The 17,236-nt window shown below is 31.0% G+C and overlaps 1 protein-coding gene across 1 annotated transcript in view; it reads right to left on the reverse strand.

Annotated features, from left to right (window-relative positions):
• Positions 1 to 33: 33 nt before the first annotated feature.
• Positions 34 to 17,236, reverse strand: part of LOC142330888 (uncharacterized) — a 52,865-nt gene continuing 35,662 nt past the window's right edge. The window contains exons 3-10 of the mRNA XM_075376356.1: positions 12,760 to 13,056; positions 9,179 to 9,232; positions 8,922 to 9,059; positions 8,717 to 8,812; positions 8,583 to 8,630; positions 2,887 to 2,943; positions 1,534 to 1,597; positions 34 to 200 (exon numbers count right to left, since the gene is read on the reverse strand). Coding sequence (XP_075232471.1) covers positions 1,583 to 1,597; positions 2,887 to 2,943; positions 8,583 to 8,630; positions 8,717 to 8,812; positions 8,922 to 9,059; positions 9,179 to 9,232; positions 12,760 to 13,056 — 705 coding nt within the window. The 3' untranslated portion in view covers positions 34 to 200; positions 1,534 to 1,582. The remainder of the gene's footprint in view (positions 201 to 1,533; positions 1,598 to 2,886; positions 2,944 to 8,582; positions 8,631 to 8,716; positions 8,813 to 8,921; positions 9,060 to 9,178; positions 9,233 to 12,759; positions 13,057 to 17,236) is intronic.

Consider the following 17,236-nt stretch of genomic DNA (forward strand, 5'->3'; position numbering starts at 1 on the left):
TTAAAGTTTATTACTTTTTTTTTGGTTGCTAACTTGTTTTTAAAGTTTTATCTTGTTAAGTAATAATCTTTTATTTAAATAAATGATAATTTTGTTTAATAAAAATTCAATTATTCCTGAAGAAATCACCGTAACTGATTTCTTGTAGATTGTTTTGTTTCAGCTGCAGTGATAGATCTTGGTTGTAGATTATTTAATGCCTGTAAAATTAATAAAATTAATTTATTTTGATTCAAAACTTTGTAATTAATTATTAAATTATTAATTACTAAGACATAATTTTTTAACTGTTAATTATGCATCAAATGCTTTACTTTGTGTAGCTTTCTAATTAGATTCAGAGAAATTGCCAGGGATATATTTGTATTTATTTATATTCTGTCGTAATTGTTATGCTCTATTTTTGCATATGGTTGTTTTGTGGTGGTATATAACAAGTAAGAGAAAGAAAAAATGAACAGTTTTTCAGCTATTTTGTAATTGTTTGTGGTGTAATATTTTTTTTTATGTTCTGGAAGTTATTCTTTATTGTGTATATTGACATGTACTTTTGATAAAAATAATAATTAGGTATGATATAGACTAGATGGTGACCAGACAGGAATTTCTTTTTTTCTAATGTTTCTTTAATATTGTTTTTTCTAGTTCTTTTGTTGTAAACATGAATTATTGAATTTCTATTAATCTCATTATTACAAGAAATTTAACACAAGAAGTTATTGCTGCTTGTTGAAAGAAGTAGATATTCTTTTATTGAATAATTTGCCTATTTCTGCTTTCATTTACTTAACAGATCCTTCAGTTGTAAAAACTTATTCTTTTATGGAAATCTATTGAGTCAAGTAATCATAATTATATCTGTATAGATTGTATATCCAATCATCATTTTTCAAACTGCTATTTGGTTAATTGAAACCTCTTAAATTTTTAATTTTTATAAATTAAAAATTTTTGTTAATTTTTATTACAAGTTTTTTAATTTTTGTTGTTATATTATCATCACGCAGAAAGGCCAATTTGTATAAAAATGTTTTAATAGAGAATTGATATTACATATTTTCCTTCATGAATGAATCTGTTGTAGTTTAATTGGTATCCAGTATGAACATTGAAATTATACAGAATATTTTCAGAGTTTTATGGAACTTGAGCAGAGGATATAAAATTGTACAATTAACAAATCATTAATTTCTGATTAATCTTATTATTTTGCTATTGAAATAGTTTGAAAAATTTTAAAAGTTCTTGTTGAAAGCTAATGTTTCAACTTTTTAGACCATTTTACATCGTAGGTCGAAAAGATAAATCAAACTGAATCTAGGAACAATTTAGATGCCAGTATATTTAATTAAAATATTGACTAAGTATACTTTATTTAATTCAGTATACAAAATTAAGAATAATAAATCGTTAAATATAAATTTGCTCTTAAGTTATAAAATCCAAAATTATTTTATTAAATTTTTTTTGTTTTATTAAAAATGGAAGAGTAATGTTTGTAATACAGGTTATAAAAGTGTATAAGATACTTACATTTATTGCTATGATCACTCCCTCTTTGGAAGTTCAAACACTTTGGAATTCACGGGAAAATCGCCTGCAACATTGCAATTAGTGAAAAATCATAAAATATATTTAACAATATTGTTTTATTAATTAATATTTAATATGTATAATTTGCCTTAAACATACTTCTCATTCTTGTGAAAGATTTTTTTTATAAAATTGTATCTGATTATAATTAGAAGTGATTTAACAATAATTTTGTATGAATGTTCAGTACGTTTTTTAAATTTCAGCTTTTTAAAGTTGCTGAAACTAACACCAAGCAATGACAAACAGTTCTTTAACTGTTAATTTGTTGCTATTTCAACTGTCAAAATTTAATAATAATATGAGACAATTTTTTAATTTTTAGTATAATTTTTGAGTTTATTTTTTTTTACTTCCTTGTATGAAGTAAAAGGATGTATTATAATCGTGAAAAATTTCAGATTTCTACGGAAATATCCATTTTGACCATACCTGGATCCATTTTAACAGTTTCTGCGTGATGTCAGTAAGTATGTATGTGTGTACGCATGTATTTGGCATAACTCAAGAAACAATTAGCTGTAGAATGTTGAAATTTTGTATTTAGTACTGTTGTAACATCGAGTTGTGCACCTCTCCTTTGATTGCAATCAACTGAATCAAAAGGGGTTCAAAAAAAATTGGATTTTGGACTTTTTCTTAACTGCAGTAATAAGCCCTCATTGAGAGCTTTTTAACAATATATCATAGGTGGTACTTATTTTCATTGGTTCCAGAGATATAGCATAATAAAATTTTAATTAATGAAACATTTGAATCTTACAAGGGGAAAAACTTCATTTCCTTTTTTTTACCTTTTTTTAAATTTAAATATATTGATTTGTCAATAATTATTAACCTGTGTTTATAAAAAAAAAAACTAACTAAGAATTGAAAGTCAGAGGCACTATCATCTTGGCAATGATTTTGACAAAGTAATCGTAGTAATGTTAGTTTGTTGAATTCTAGTAATTTCACTTCATGTTTATTAAGACTCATTGAATATTGTGTGCAGACATCTTGCACGGATTGTTACTTTTTTATAACCTTTAATAATGTGAATAAAATGTTACTGTTATAATTTTGTTCCACGTTATGAAGATATGTAAGAAAAATGATGCAAATTGCCCTTCTATGTTATTAAGTAAGTTCTGTTGCAGGTTAAATTAGTTAGTTATGTGAAATTTAACTTATTTTAATGAAATTAGTTTTTATTTTTTATTTGTTTGTTTATATGATAAAACTACACTTAAAATTATTCTTATCATGCATATTGGTGTTTTCATGCTTAATTATATTTAATATAATTATTACCAAAGGAACTAGAGGATCATATCCTATATTCTGGAATTTGGGGGGTGGTCCATATTCCTGAAAAAAAGATTAAAACATTGAATGATTGATGCAAAAAAGTGCATTAAAAATATCCTTGTTTATGGAGCTACATTTCTGAATTATGCAGCTAATTGATTTTAGTCATATGTATTTTTAAATAAAGAATAATAATTTTTTGAAAGCTATTTAGTGAGATATTAAACAAAACTGCTTTAAGTATAATTAATATTTTTGGGGTTTACTATAACATTATGTGTAAGTACTAATAAAAAGAAACTACAAGGTTTCAAGTTGTCAAATATATTAATAAAATAATTAAATTTGAAAATTATTTTAATAAATCAATAAAATGTTAGAATGTTAATCTAAAGAGTTAGTTAAAATAAATTGACATTGTTTACTGAAATTATCTAGAGAAATGATTTAAAACTGGTACAGAAAAAGAAACAAAATAAGAAAAAAATTTTAAACTTTTTATTTCTATTAGAATTTTTCTACAACTGTAAAAATATTTTAACTTAAACTTTGTAGATATTAGGGTAAAATTTGTTCTTGATGTATGAGATACGTAAGCCTGAATGTAATCTTACTTTTGTGCTTCATCTTAGATGAAATGTTTTCATCTTAAACAGTATTTTAAGCAACAATAAATTTTGGTTCTGTGTATCTAAATTGGTTTTTAGAAGAATTTATAAGCGTGGAGTTTTAATGAAGTTTAAATTTTAAGTATCTTGAAGCCAAGGAATAGAGGTACTTAAATCTGTTATCTAATTTTTATTTGTTGAGCTAACAATTAATTTCTAGGGAGTCATTTATTAATCCAGAACCATCTTGTCAGTTTGAGATGAACAGATAAACAGATGTACCAATTTTGATGAAACAAGGTAAAATTTGTTTATACTATTGTGCTAGTGTTAATGTTTTTTTTGTCAGTTTATGAACCAGAAGAATTGAATAAGATAATTTTGGAAAAGATGCATCATGTTACTGATCTAGAGCGTATAAATTTACGGATGATTCATCATTAGAGGCATTAGACAGAAAAATATTCTTAAAATTTATATGTCTACCAAATGGGAGCAAGAATTTGTTAATGTTGAGGGATTTATGGTTAGCATCTCTGAAGTGGTAAATAATAAGCTCTTTCTTGCTATGGAGGGCTTTTAAGTGTTTGAAGCTGTATCCCATTTGAGCAATGAAGATGATTGTGCAGTTCAATTTATATATTTCTAAGGGCATGATGTTTTATATGTAAAGGATTGTTTTGCTTTACTTAGTGTTCTGAAGGGTGACAATGTTTCCAAGTTTATTTCTTTTCCATGAGCCTTTTTTTGCTAGGTTTTTATTTACGTACCCACAAACTTGCCTAATATATTTTTAATCTCAAAAAATTAATTCATGATCTATGGGCTAACATTCCATGATGTATGAGATTTTGATTATGAATTTACTTAGGAGATTATAGGATTCCTTTTGGTCGCACAAAACAATTTTATTATTATTAAAAAAAAAATAAAAATAATATTATGAAAGCCTCTAATTAAGAAACTAGGTTAAAAAAATTTTTATCGAGGCTAAACGAAAGTTACATTGAAAATTAACCTTTTAAAAGAAGTGTAGTTTTGTATTATAAATTAACAAATGAATTAGGAGACTAAGTAGAAGGAGATTTGATTATTAAAAGAAATTTTATACTTTAAAGACTCTGAAAATTGATTTTTTGTTTTCTCAGAAGTTAACATATCAATTCATATTTTGTTATTATGATGAAGCGGCAGAAAATTGCATAACTTTACTGGAATTGAAATAGAATTAGAAAATTTAAAATCAGTTGTAATTATTTCATTATTCACCAACAGTGGTTGGTAGTAAATTTCCAATTTTTTGGGAAAAAGTTGTTTTTTGAAAAACATTTTTCACTAAATATTATCATCAAAATTGATTATTCCATACCACTGTTTATGCAATAAGGAACGTATAAATAATTTTGAAATGTATTAATTCATACTATTTGATGTGTAATTATTTCATTGTAAATAAATACATAAAATAATTTTTAAAAAAACAAAACCAACAATTAGGATTATTTTTAATATAATTGGTTACTATAAAAATATTATTAATAAAATATGTTCATTTATAATAAATGTATAAATACACTACAATTTTTTATTTTATATTGGTAGGAAAATTATAAAAATTAATTTAATTTAAACAGAGAGAATACCTTGCTCTTAAACCTGTTATTATGATGCCAATACAACTTAAAATGTACTCACAGATGCATGAAACTCATGTGTTTACACTTAACGTAAACACATACATATCACTTTCCAACAAAAATAACATTCACTAACATACACACACACACCACACCTAAAAGATAGTGTGTTTCAGCAGTTGGGAGAGGACATAACTCACAGTTAAATAAGAATTTAAAATAAAAGAGCAGGCTTCAAATATTTTATTAAAATAAAATATTAATAAATTGACAGTTTTGATCTTAAGAGTCGATAAATATATTTTTAGTCGTAATCTATTTTTTTTTGTCTTCAGTCATTTGACTGGTTTGATGCAGCTCTCCAAGATTCCCTATCTAGTGCTAGTTACTTCATTTCAGTATATCCCCTACATCCTACATCCTTAACAATTTGTTTTACATATTCCAAACGTTGTCTGCCTGCACAATTTTTTCGTTCTACCTGTCCCTCCAGTATTAAAGCGACTATTCCAGGATGCCTTAATATTTGGCCTATAAATCTGTCTTTTCTAATAATCTATTATGTTTTTATATCCGAACAAGTAACGATATTAAAAAATAAAATTAATCTCATTAAAAAGTTTTCTTTAATATGATTCGTTATTTTATCAGATTTTGCCATTTTAAAAATCAATGGGCAAGCTTTAATTTATAAATGTAAGTAGATATATTTAAAAAAAGCTTTGTTATTGAGTTAAATATATAGAAATATAGATATGGTCTAAAAGATACACCATTTCGTAATTTAGTTAGTGAAATATTTTGCTAATTTAAAATTGCTTAAAAAGGAAACGTGGTACTTATCAAATCAATTTGCATAGCTTCAGGAGTATCTCATGCTTGTAAGCATAATGCATAACCTTAACAATTTCCTTGGTTAAAAATGTCACTATCAATTTATTTGTTTCTAGAAATAATTGAATTCCAATAAATTCCTTCATTATTGATTAAAATATTTGGTTAATTATTATTATAAAATAATAATAAATATCTTATATTGGTTTACATTTATGTACGTACGTGTCCCCAAAAGAATCATCCAATTTGAATTGTTTATGTTTTGAAAAATGTTGAATATAAAAACTTAAGATTAATTTTCTATTAAAGGTTTATTACATACCTAGTCATAGGTGTTCAATTTTTTTTCATAATTAGCCTCCGGGAATCACCGTAAGGTACAGAGTAATTTTTTAGTCCTGTTACCCAATTTTAAATGTAATTTAAGAAAGGGAAATTTAGGTGAATAAAAAAATGTATTTGTTACTTACAAAAGAGATTTAATAAAAAGCTATTACTTACATAACTGTTAAAGAATATGGTCAAAATGCTCACCCCTTGCAGTTATACACGCACGGACTCTTTTCAGCATATTAGCAGAAACCTTTTTAAGAGTTGCATTGGAAATATTCGCGATTAAGTCTGAAATATTGACTTTAAGTTCATCAATCGTGTGAGGATTGTTTTTGAAGGCCTCGGACTTAATATAACCCCACAAAAAGTAGTCAGAAGATGTGAGGTCTGGGGACCTTGGAGGCCATAAGCCCTTGCAGGCCAAAAGCCTTTGCTTATTATTCGATCATCAAAGAACTCTTGCAGAAAATCCATAGTTTCTCGAGACGTCTGGCATGTAGCGCCGTCTTGCTGAAACCAGCAATACTGTTCTTGAGGTTCCAGGAGGGACACAAATTGGCGCACATTATTCCTGTATACTTCACCATTTACTGACTGTTCGAAGAATGTGGGTCCGACTACACAATGACGAGATATCGCACACCACACACCAATTTTTTCAGGATGCAAAGATTTGTCTTGTAAAGCGTTAGGATTTTCAACCGCCCAAATTCGACAGTTTTGACTGTTCACATAACAATCGAGATGGATCCAAGCTTCATCACTAAAAAACACTGTGTTTAAAAATTCGATTCTGTTATTATTTACGAGAGACCTAAACCAGCGGCAATATTGCAATCCCTTGTTTAAATCTGGAGCTGAAGCTCTTGGACTAATCGTACGCGATACGGATACAATTTCAATTTTTTAGCAGCGTTCTGAACACTCTAATATGACAAACCATCTTGCGTGGAAAGTTTTCGTAAACTTTTCCGTGGAGAATTGAGCAATCTTGTTTTCACATTCTCTAAAACGACATCTGTCAAGCGAGTTGGTCGACCACTACGTTTTCTGTCGCAAACACTACTTGTCTCTCGATATCAGTTTGCTAGCCTAGAAATTTATATTTTTTTCTGGCGGAGGAACACCAATAAATTTAATTTGAAATGATTCTTTGACACTCGCGTACGATTTTGTAGCAAAATATTGTTCAAGAATGAAAACTCTTTGTTCTATGGTAAAAGACATTCTGTTCGTAACACGACCAGAAACGGCACAAAAGTTTACACAGCTCAAGGAGAATCAACTCTCACTGCCGTATCTATACCGGTTGAGTAGCGCTACCAACTTCATGTCACAAAACAAAATTTCCCTTTCTTAGAAGAAAATTAACAGACATTAACAATTGGATAACAGGACTAAAAAAAAAAAAAACATCCTGTATTACTTCCTAGGATGATAGGTATGCCAATGGCCAATGGTCTAAAGTTGAGGAATTCATGGTTTATCTAGCAAAAGAAATGACAGCGGAGGTGTTTAGTCCCAGCTTTGCTTCCTTTGTTAACTTTGTCTCTTTTGTTTTTTATTGTTCTTGTTTCTTTGTTTTTGTTAATTCTTTACTAGTTATGTATGTTACGGTTTATATTTTAGTTTTAGTTCAAGTTGTGTGTCGGACTTACTTTTACCTCCTCAGGTAGGTGTAAGTAATTTCAGTCCCTTCACTCAACTGTTGCGGATTCAGCCTTCTTTAAGACTAAATGAGATGTGTTTTGTTTCTACGTGTCCACCTTTGTTAGAAGTACACTGGTGCCGCTAGCGACATTCCCATCAGTGGCATCCTGGCCGAGGCGAGACTGCAATATATCTACCGCCGAGGTTTTTGAAGATGACTTCTGGTAAAGCCCATCAAGGCTAAGTACGGAGGGGTTGGTGTGGTGACCGGAAATGTCACATGGTGAGTGTCTTCCCCCCTTCGGGGTCAGTGTGATAAATTTAAAAATAATACTAATGAAAACAAAAAAAAAATTAATTTTCTGAATCTTAGTCAACGTATACAAAAGTAGTATATGCTAAAATAATTTTCATTAAACGTCTACTGTATGGTGATTTATTTTGTAGTAATTTTTTATATGAATTACACCACACCTTTTTTTATATTTTATATTATGATGGTAGTATTGGTGGTGAAGCTGTTAGGTATGGAATTGGTGGTTTATATTTCTGTTCTATTAGAATTTTTTTCAAGAGCCTTATTTATAGTAATTATTACAAAATTTATAACTTAATAGATGTGTCTTTTACTTACGTTTGTTGGTGGTGGCGGTGGTGGGTATGGAGCTGGTGGTCGATGTTCCTGAAACAGTTTTTTAAAATTTAAATTCTTAATCTTTAGTTTATTTTTAATAATGATTATAAATAATTAATAATTTTTTTACTTACATCTGTTGGTGAAAGAGATGGCGGCGGCGGTGGTGGTGGAAATGGCAGTGGAGGTGGTGGTGGTGATGGTGGATATGGAGCTGGTGGATTACATTCCTGAAACATTTTTTTTTTAAATTTATATTTTAAGTAAAACTTAACTTTTATTATGCATTTTTTTAAAAATTTTATAATTGTTATAAACATTTAATGATTCTTTACTTACATCTGTTGGGTTTGTTGGTGAAAGAGGTGGAGGCGGTGGTGGTGGTGGCGTTGGTGGTGGTGGTGGCGTTGGCGGTGGAGGTGGTGGTGGTGGTGGTGGTGGCGGTGGTGGTGGATATGAATCTGGTGGTCCGTATTCCTGTAACATTGTTTTTTTTTTTTAATTTATATCTAAAGTAAAACTTAACTTTTATTTATAATTTGTATTTTATAATAATAATAAATACCTCTTTAATGAGTGGATATTTTTTTACTTACATCCGATGGTGGCGGCGGTGGTGGAGGTGGATATGAATCTGGAGGTCCGCATTCCTGAAATATTTATTTTTACCTTTTATAATTTATAGCATTCAAGATTGTGTTTATTTGTGAATTTTAATAAGTTATGAATAACTTAAGAAATAATTGCACTGGTTCCAGAGTTGCAGCAATTAATGAAATATTTGGATCTTACAAGGGAAAGGTACATAGGTTCGAATCAGACAGCTCCTTTTCTTAAAATTTTTTTTTTTTAATTTGAATATATTGATTTATTAATAATTATTTACCTTTGATTGTGAAAAAAACGTATTACTATAAATAATTCAATAACAAAAAAAAAAAAAAATGAAAATTTATAAGGAGTTGTTAATGAAAATTTTTTGTACTTTTCATTAAAAAAAAAAGAAGTGTATATTCAATTTAATAGGCGTACAAGGAAGTCATGTAGTGTCCACATCAGATTTTTTAACAATATTTTTATTGAACTTTGAAGGTTGTTTTAGAAGTAAATTTATCCACTCAACTTACTGTTAAGTAAAGGTTATACGGAGAGCGTATCGTACTTTACAACATTATTTATCGTAAGTAAGAATTTGAATCGCTATCTAAATCCCTTTTTTAAGAGACAGCGGCATATGATTTCAAATCATTGAGAAAAAGATTATAAATTTTATTTATCAGAATTGAGTAAACAGTTTTAGAGATAACATCCATTTCAAATTTAATTGTTCTACGATTTTCGTAGCTAGACGTTTGCTGTAATTTTTTGCAGTGAGCTATCTATGTAGTTGATAAATACAGTAATATCCATGAATATAAGTTAAGAAGGAAATCGATTTAAATCGTATTGATACAAAAATGTTCAGATACTATTAAAACCTTTTTAAATAAAAAAAAAAAAAAAATATATATATATACGATACTTTCAAAAATATTAGAATTCTTTCTTCTAATGAACTTTTGAATCTGGTTAGCAATATTTTCTTCTGGAATTACTGATAGATCGTTTAATGTACCCATTTTAAAAAAGTTAGGAAACTTTAACTTGTAATCAAATAATACATTCGATCTTTTAAGTTTTTGTTTATAAACTCATATTTTTCAATTTTGTAGATACAATTTTGTAATATTTTATGAACATAATTTAAAATCTAAAATGTTATTAGTATCTTTGTGTATTCCGTTTCTTTGAGATGTTTGCAAAATTTGAGTTCCTTCGTATATTAAAAGTCTATATATTCCGTATATTTGTGGGTGAATGTTTGTCCTGCCTGTCCAATTGTAATTTAATTTTATGCTTTTGGATTATTGTATTTGTTTGTATTAGCCGAATCAATAAAGATTTTAACCTCGAAAAAATTTATTCTACAGAATTAAATTATTTTAATGGGTTCGGAAAAGTATGTAGAATAAAAGTGTGCTTTAGCGGACACAAGCGAATAACTAACTGTTTAATTTATTAACAAATCAAGGAAACATATTTAGTTTTTCGCCAATAGCGGCTTTATTTTTTGTCGCATGTTAAAATAAAAATAAGAAATAGATAGCTAAGGAAATTTCTCATAAAAAACCTCTCGGGGTACATATTTCTACGAGCAAAACAAAGGGCGCTAGAAAATTTTACAATGAGCACCAAAATCACGCTATCATACATAGGTAGCCTAACTCGAGGGTGCGCAATAAATAAACTTCCAGTAGGAATTCTGTTCCTATTAGAAATAATTAAAAAATTCAAAAAGGTACGGATTCATAAAACCCAGGGCTATAAATTAGTTAAATTTTTGATTTATTTTAGTTTCTGATTGCTCGTTAATCCGGATCTACTGTGAAAATTTGCTAGTTGATAAAACGCCTACAACAATAAACAAATTGCAAAACATAATAAAGGTAATATAACATTCTGTTTTAGAACTATCTACATTCTATAAGGAATATTTCTGTATGTTTAATTGTTTAATTATTAGAATTTAAAAAATTGCATTTTTTTTAGAAAATCTTGTTTTGGTACCTTGGCTAACACTCAAAACCAACAATCATTATTAATTCTGTTTTTCCAAATATACAAATATTTTGTTACTTTAAAATAAAACATGTATTTTAAGATGGCAGAGATGGTTTTTTAAAAACTTTAATTTTTCAATGAGTTTTAGGAAGTAAATTTTAGTATACTTTGTAAACACATGGAAATGACGCTATAATCAAATTGTTATAAAAAATTAATGAAAACATATTTTTACGCAACTTCGTAGATTTATATAAAAATACGTCATTTATAAAAATTTAACCTTAAATCTGATTGATTTTGCAAATTTTTTGTGGAAATTTTTTTTTTTAGTTTTCCGTCAACGTTTTGTTTTTATTTTTAATCTTTTTTCTTTTTTTTTTTCTTTCTTTCCGTAGCGGAGGAAAAAGCACTGCCAGCCGCCGTCAGGCCCGCACTGACGGCAGTGCGGGGCTCTCACCCGCTAAAAAAACCTCCCCTTCTACCATGCAGGAGCCGGATCTAAGCCATATGGTATGTACAGCCCCTGCATGATCACCCAGGCACTCCACTATCCGAATCCGTGTGACCGGAAGGCGTCCCCAGGGGGCGATCGACGATCGACGAGCGACGACTCTGAGGAGCCCCCGCCCCCCATCCAGAAGCTGGCCCCCTTGATCACCCGTCATCGAACTCCAAGCCTCCATAGATTCGCATCAACTCAGCCTGCCGTCGCCTCTCTTCATTGGCCTTCTCTCGTATTATTGATGCGATCGTAGACGAGACACACTCCCACTTGTTGCCATTGCTGAGCATTACCTCGATTATATTGTTGGCCCCCTCCACACCCTAACCCTCGTGCACTACGCGGAAGTTGCGCCATCTAGGGCAAAAAAATACTACATGCTCTGCTGTATTCAGTCCGCCGCAATCGTGACAGCGACTTGTATGGCATCTGCCCATCCTGTACAAGTAGTCTGTACATTTTTAATCTTATGAAAGAATAAATACCACCAGTAGAAAACTAAAACGATTTTGCATAAAAAAACTCGGGAACACTTTTCTCTACGAGAAAAATTAAGAAATTATGGATAAACTATTAACATTAGTGTCACTGTGTACGAGAAGGTATTCAGCTACTATACATCACAGCGCGATTTTGGTGCTTATTGTAAAATTCGTTAGCGCCTTTAGTTTCGCTTATAGAAAAAACTATCCGGAGGGTTTTATGCAAAATTTTTTATCAGCTATCTATTGGTGCTCTTTATTTTTACATGCGATTAAAGATAGTCGCTATTGTCAAAAACTAAAACCTTTCCGTTAATTTGATAAGCAAATTAAATAGTAATTCACTTATGTCCGTTAGGGCACACTTTTATTCTGCATACTTTTCCGAACCCATTCCAGTAATTTACTTGCTGTAGAGAATTTTTCGAGTTAAGGCTCAAATCACTGTTGACTTAGCTATATGTGTTTTTTTTAATATTTTGTATGATTTTATGCGTTATTTTATTTTGCTTTCAAAATAATAAAACACGGGAAAAGTTAAGATTCTGATTATTAGTAAATACAATTGAGTTTATAAATTCGTTCTTACCTCAATTGGCGGTTGTGGTGTAGGCGGCGGGGGATGTGACGGTACTAATGGCGGAGCCGGTGGATATGGATAAATAGGAGAAGGTGGATGAGGTATTGGAGGCGGTGGCACGTATATTCCGATTGGGATTGAATATCCTTCTGGAACCAGAGGTTGTTCGCCTACAGTTCCATCAGAGACTACAACTGGTTCAATTATTGATGTTCTTCGAGGTGGTGGTGGAAATAATGCTTGTGGAGATTCATCAGTAACTGCTCTCTTTACAGCTAATAAGCAAGCCAAAATGAAAAACTGCCTCTGAAGAAAAAGACAAATTAAAAATTGTAAATTAATTATGATTCAAATGTATTATATATTTACTGTTATTTTAATACTGATGTTTATTCTTACATAAATGAGGTTGGTAATGCTTTGTGAATATCAATAATGTCAAATCAGTGTTACGAAAATCCTTAAAGGATAATGGCAATTTAATGAATTTATTTTTCTTTATCACATAGTAAAGAAAAAAAATTACAACAGTTTAAATAATACCGGTATCATACACAGGTTTTTGTGTTTCTTTCTTCCTTGTGTAATCCCGAAAATTTTAGGTTTTCAGATTTCAACGGAATATCCATTTTGACCATCCCTGAATCCATTTTGACTAATTTCGGCGTGACTTCTGTACGTACGTATGTATCTCGCATAACTAAAAAAATGATTAGTCCTCCTCTTTTGATTGCAATCGACTGGACCAAAAGTGCTCAAAAAAACCAAAAACCCCAAAAAATTGAATTTTGGACTTTTTGTTAACTGCAGTAATAAGCCCGCATTGAGAGCTTTTTAAACGATATATCATAAGTGGTGTTTATTTTCATTGGTTCCAGAGTTATAGCAAAATAAAATTGTAGTTAATGAAATATTTGGATTTTACAAAGGGAAGGCACATCGGTTCGAATCCGACTTCATTTCCTTTTTTTTAACATTTTAAAAAAAATTTAAATATACTGATTTATTAATAATAATTAACCTCTGATTGTAAAAACATTTTTACAATAAATAATAATTCAAAAATAACAATAACAAAAAAAAAAAAAAAAATGAAAAAATCAGAAGTTATTAGTGAAATAAAATTTTATGTACTTTTCATTTAAAAAGAAATGTGTAAATATTTCCATATCAGATTTTTTTTACCTTAGTTTAACTAATAGGTAGTCAATGAACTCGAAATAAGAAAAAAAGCTGACAACACAGCTGTTGGAACGGAACGCAAGAATGGCGGGAGTTTCAATATTTCTCCCTACAGATCGTAGAGCCTGGACAATGTCCCTTGCTGCTGTATCTTTCTATTATCGGGCGGGTTACATCGGTTATTTAATGGCGGTTATAAATTTTAAGTTTTATTTATGGACGGATTTGGTAATTAGCGTTCCTATCCGTATGGACCAGCGTGAAATTTATTTACTGGGTCTGACCGTGGGAGATTAAGGTTTTGAACCTAGTACTCCCGGCGTGATTCCCCTTCATTAAATCCGCCGAAGTCCCCTCGGTACCAGCACCTTATGAGTTAGCAGGAATACGCCTACCGGGGTCCTACTTATTTGGAGGGAGCAATGCGCCTCCTTCTCCGGAGGGAGTCGCATATGCTGACTGAATTAGATTGCGGTCTCTTCGTGGGACGGTGTGGGGTGTTGTCTAGGTTTTTATAGTTTTAAGAAAATTTAATCGTGAAAACGGTCACTTTGGCGACCGGAATTTTCGCGCGGTTTCCATTTATAGGTTACGCGATATAGAGACTCCTAAGGCTGGTTTGTCATCTTTTTTTGTTCTCGTACCGCCTCTTCATGGTGGTTCGTTTAATACGACATGAGGCAGTTTTATTATACCCTGTGGAGGGTCCTCTCGGCAGATGTCCCGGAGATGACCATGCTCGGACACGGCCGCTCTCCCGAACAGTCTGCGTGCCTGCGCCACCCACACCTCGGTTATGGTGTTTAGTCCCGCATCGTAGCGAAGATTGACGTTTCTGACGAACCACGTTGATCCAAATATCGTCCGCAACGCTATGTTTGAGACGGCTTTGAAGCGTGGAGTTCAACAAAGCTCCCCATGCCGGGTAAGCTTATGTTAGAATCGGCAGAACATATAGCCGAAAAATGAGCAGTTTGGTCACCAGTGGATATGGGCTGGCACTGTTCAGTACTGTATATAGTAAGGCCCTGACGGCCTTTGCCCTTTGGGTCACATATTTAACATGTTCTCCTAAGGTAAGCCGTTTATCCAGCAGGACTACTCCTAGGTACGTCAAGTACCTGGGAGTCAAAACAGTCAATGTTTTCCCAAAGGGGATTTTCTCTCTTGAGATTTCCAGCTGCCTGGCTGGAGCACGTGTTTTGTATGTGAATATCACTGCCACCGATTTTTCACCGTTGACCTTGATTCTCAGTTGTAGGAATTCCCCGAAACGCGGCTTTAGCCGCGTGGTTCGTTTCTGATTCACGGTTTACACACAAATTAATTTGAAATATTTATCATTTTATTTAAATGCAATATTTTTTCGTTTATTTAATTCAATGATTCTAACTAAAGCGCGCGCGCATACCGTATTTAATTCGCGCTGGTGTGGTGGTACTAGAGGCAACTATTAACTACGGTAGTGTAATTTCACAACTTACCTAGAACAATTTTCGCTTGTACGGTCGGTAGACTGATATAGCCGCGAGGGTTTGACCCAACAAGGTACCGAGTCAACCGGATCGAGTAATTTTTTTTATACGTTAAATATTATTAATTTATTTAATTCTATCATTCACCTGTGTTTAAAGCATTTTTTTGGGGTGGGGTGCGATTTTATAAAAACACTTTTTGTAAATATTGGTATTTTTTAATTGTTAACAATTGTGCCCAAGAAAAATATGACCGCAATAAGGCGAAATCTCAAGATAATGAGGTCGACCTTGCTCTAAAGCCTCACTCCCTTGACCTTTTAAATTGAAAACTTAATGGCATCAATTACTCATATATTGAAGTAATGTGACAAAGTTTGATCAAAATCGGTCTAGTAGTTCTGGAGCATAGAATACTGGCATTACAGTTGACCACGATCAAAAAAATCCAAAACAAAACCCTCTGCAAAAAAAAGATATTCGTGATAGCGAAATAGGATTTCAAACACGTATACATGAGTGACTTCCTGTAAGCTGGGTCGACTGTAAATTCCGTGCGATGCAAAAAGATGTTAAAACACCATAGGTATGACAATGCAAGGAACCAGTAATTCAGCGACACTGTAATGCTTGAACATACACCTCACGTGCAACCACCGACGCTGTTTTGAGGTTGAAATTTGAACCTATTCTACACCCACACCCTCATACTCACCAGATTTTCCGTTCTACGATTTTCACTTCTTTTTCACAAATAAAGAGGGATATAATTCATTTCATCATGGATAATGAACTGAAGGATGCATTGAGGTCGTGGATGAAGGAAAGACCGCCAGCATTGTTCATTGACGGAATGAGAAAACTGGTTCATCGTTGGGAGAAACGTATAACTGTAAGCTGACTACAAGGAGGAATAAATATAAGTTTTTGTAGAAAATAAAATATACTTTTACGTTATATTTGTTCATCTGACTAAATCTTTCCATTTGTGTGTCATGAGTAACTGTGCATTACATTTCAGCCAACCCTCGTGTGTTCAATTACACTCTTTACTAAATGAACGATTTGGATGATTATATTTTTACGAAAAGTTCCTGTGATGATCCTGCTTTAAGCTTTTCCAGGTACATTGGATTAAATTTTTCCATATTTTGAAAAAATTAAATAAAAATTATTTGAAAAACTTGATGGCAAACGATACATATTCCCAAATTCCTGACAGCCTTAATTCACGTTCAATTGTATTTTCATTGTGTTATTAATTTCTCTGTGTTTCTAATCTTATTTTTATTAAAGCATAACTTTCTCACCATTTGCTATGCTTAAAAATGTATTTTATATATAACAACATTTTTTTTTGATCAATATATTTTAAATAAATTTAAAAAACTGACTTTAAAAATGCACTGAAAGTAAAAAAAATAGTATTGCTATTTAAATTTTCCATAAATTTTAACTTTTTCAACTTGATTCCAATTACAGGTTAATATAATGTTAGTAGCTGTTTGTTATTAGTTAATTAATTAATATAGCACCAACTTATAAAGTCGAAACTTAAGAATAAATAAATTTTCAAATAAATATATATAAATACTTTAAAATTTTTTACTTTAAATAAATCTACCCAATCGGGCTGGTCTAGTGGTTAACTCATCATCGTAAATCAGTTATTTAACAGCAAGTCGAATGCTCTGAGATTCAAATCCTAGTAAACGTCAGTTACTTTTATACGGATTTGAATATTAGACAGTGGATAACGGTGTTCTTCGGTGATTGGGGTTCAATTAATTATACATCTCAGGTATGATCGGCCTTAGTCTATACAAGTC

This window comes from Lycorma delicatula, chromosome 10, assembly GCF_047948215.1.
Source record: "Lycorma delicatula isolate Av1 chromosome 10, ASM4794821v1, whole genome shotgun sequence".
NCBI classification, from domain to species: Eukaryota; Metazoa; Arthropoda; class Insecta; order Hemiptera; family Fulgoridae; genus Lycorma; species Lycorma delicatula.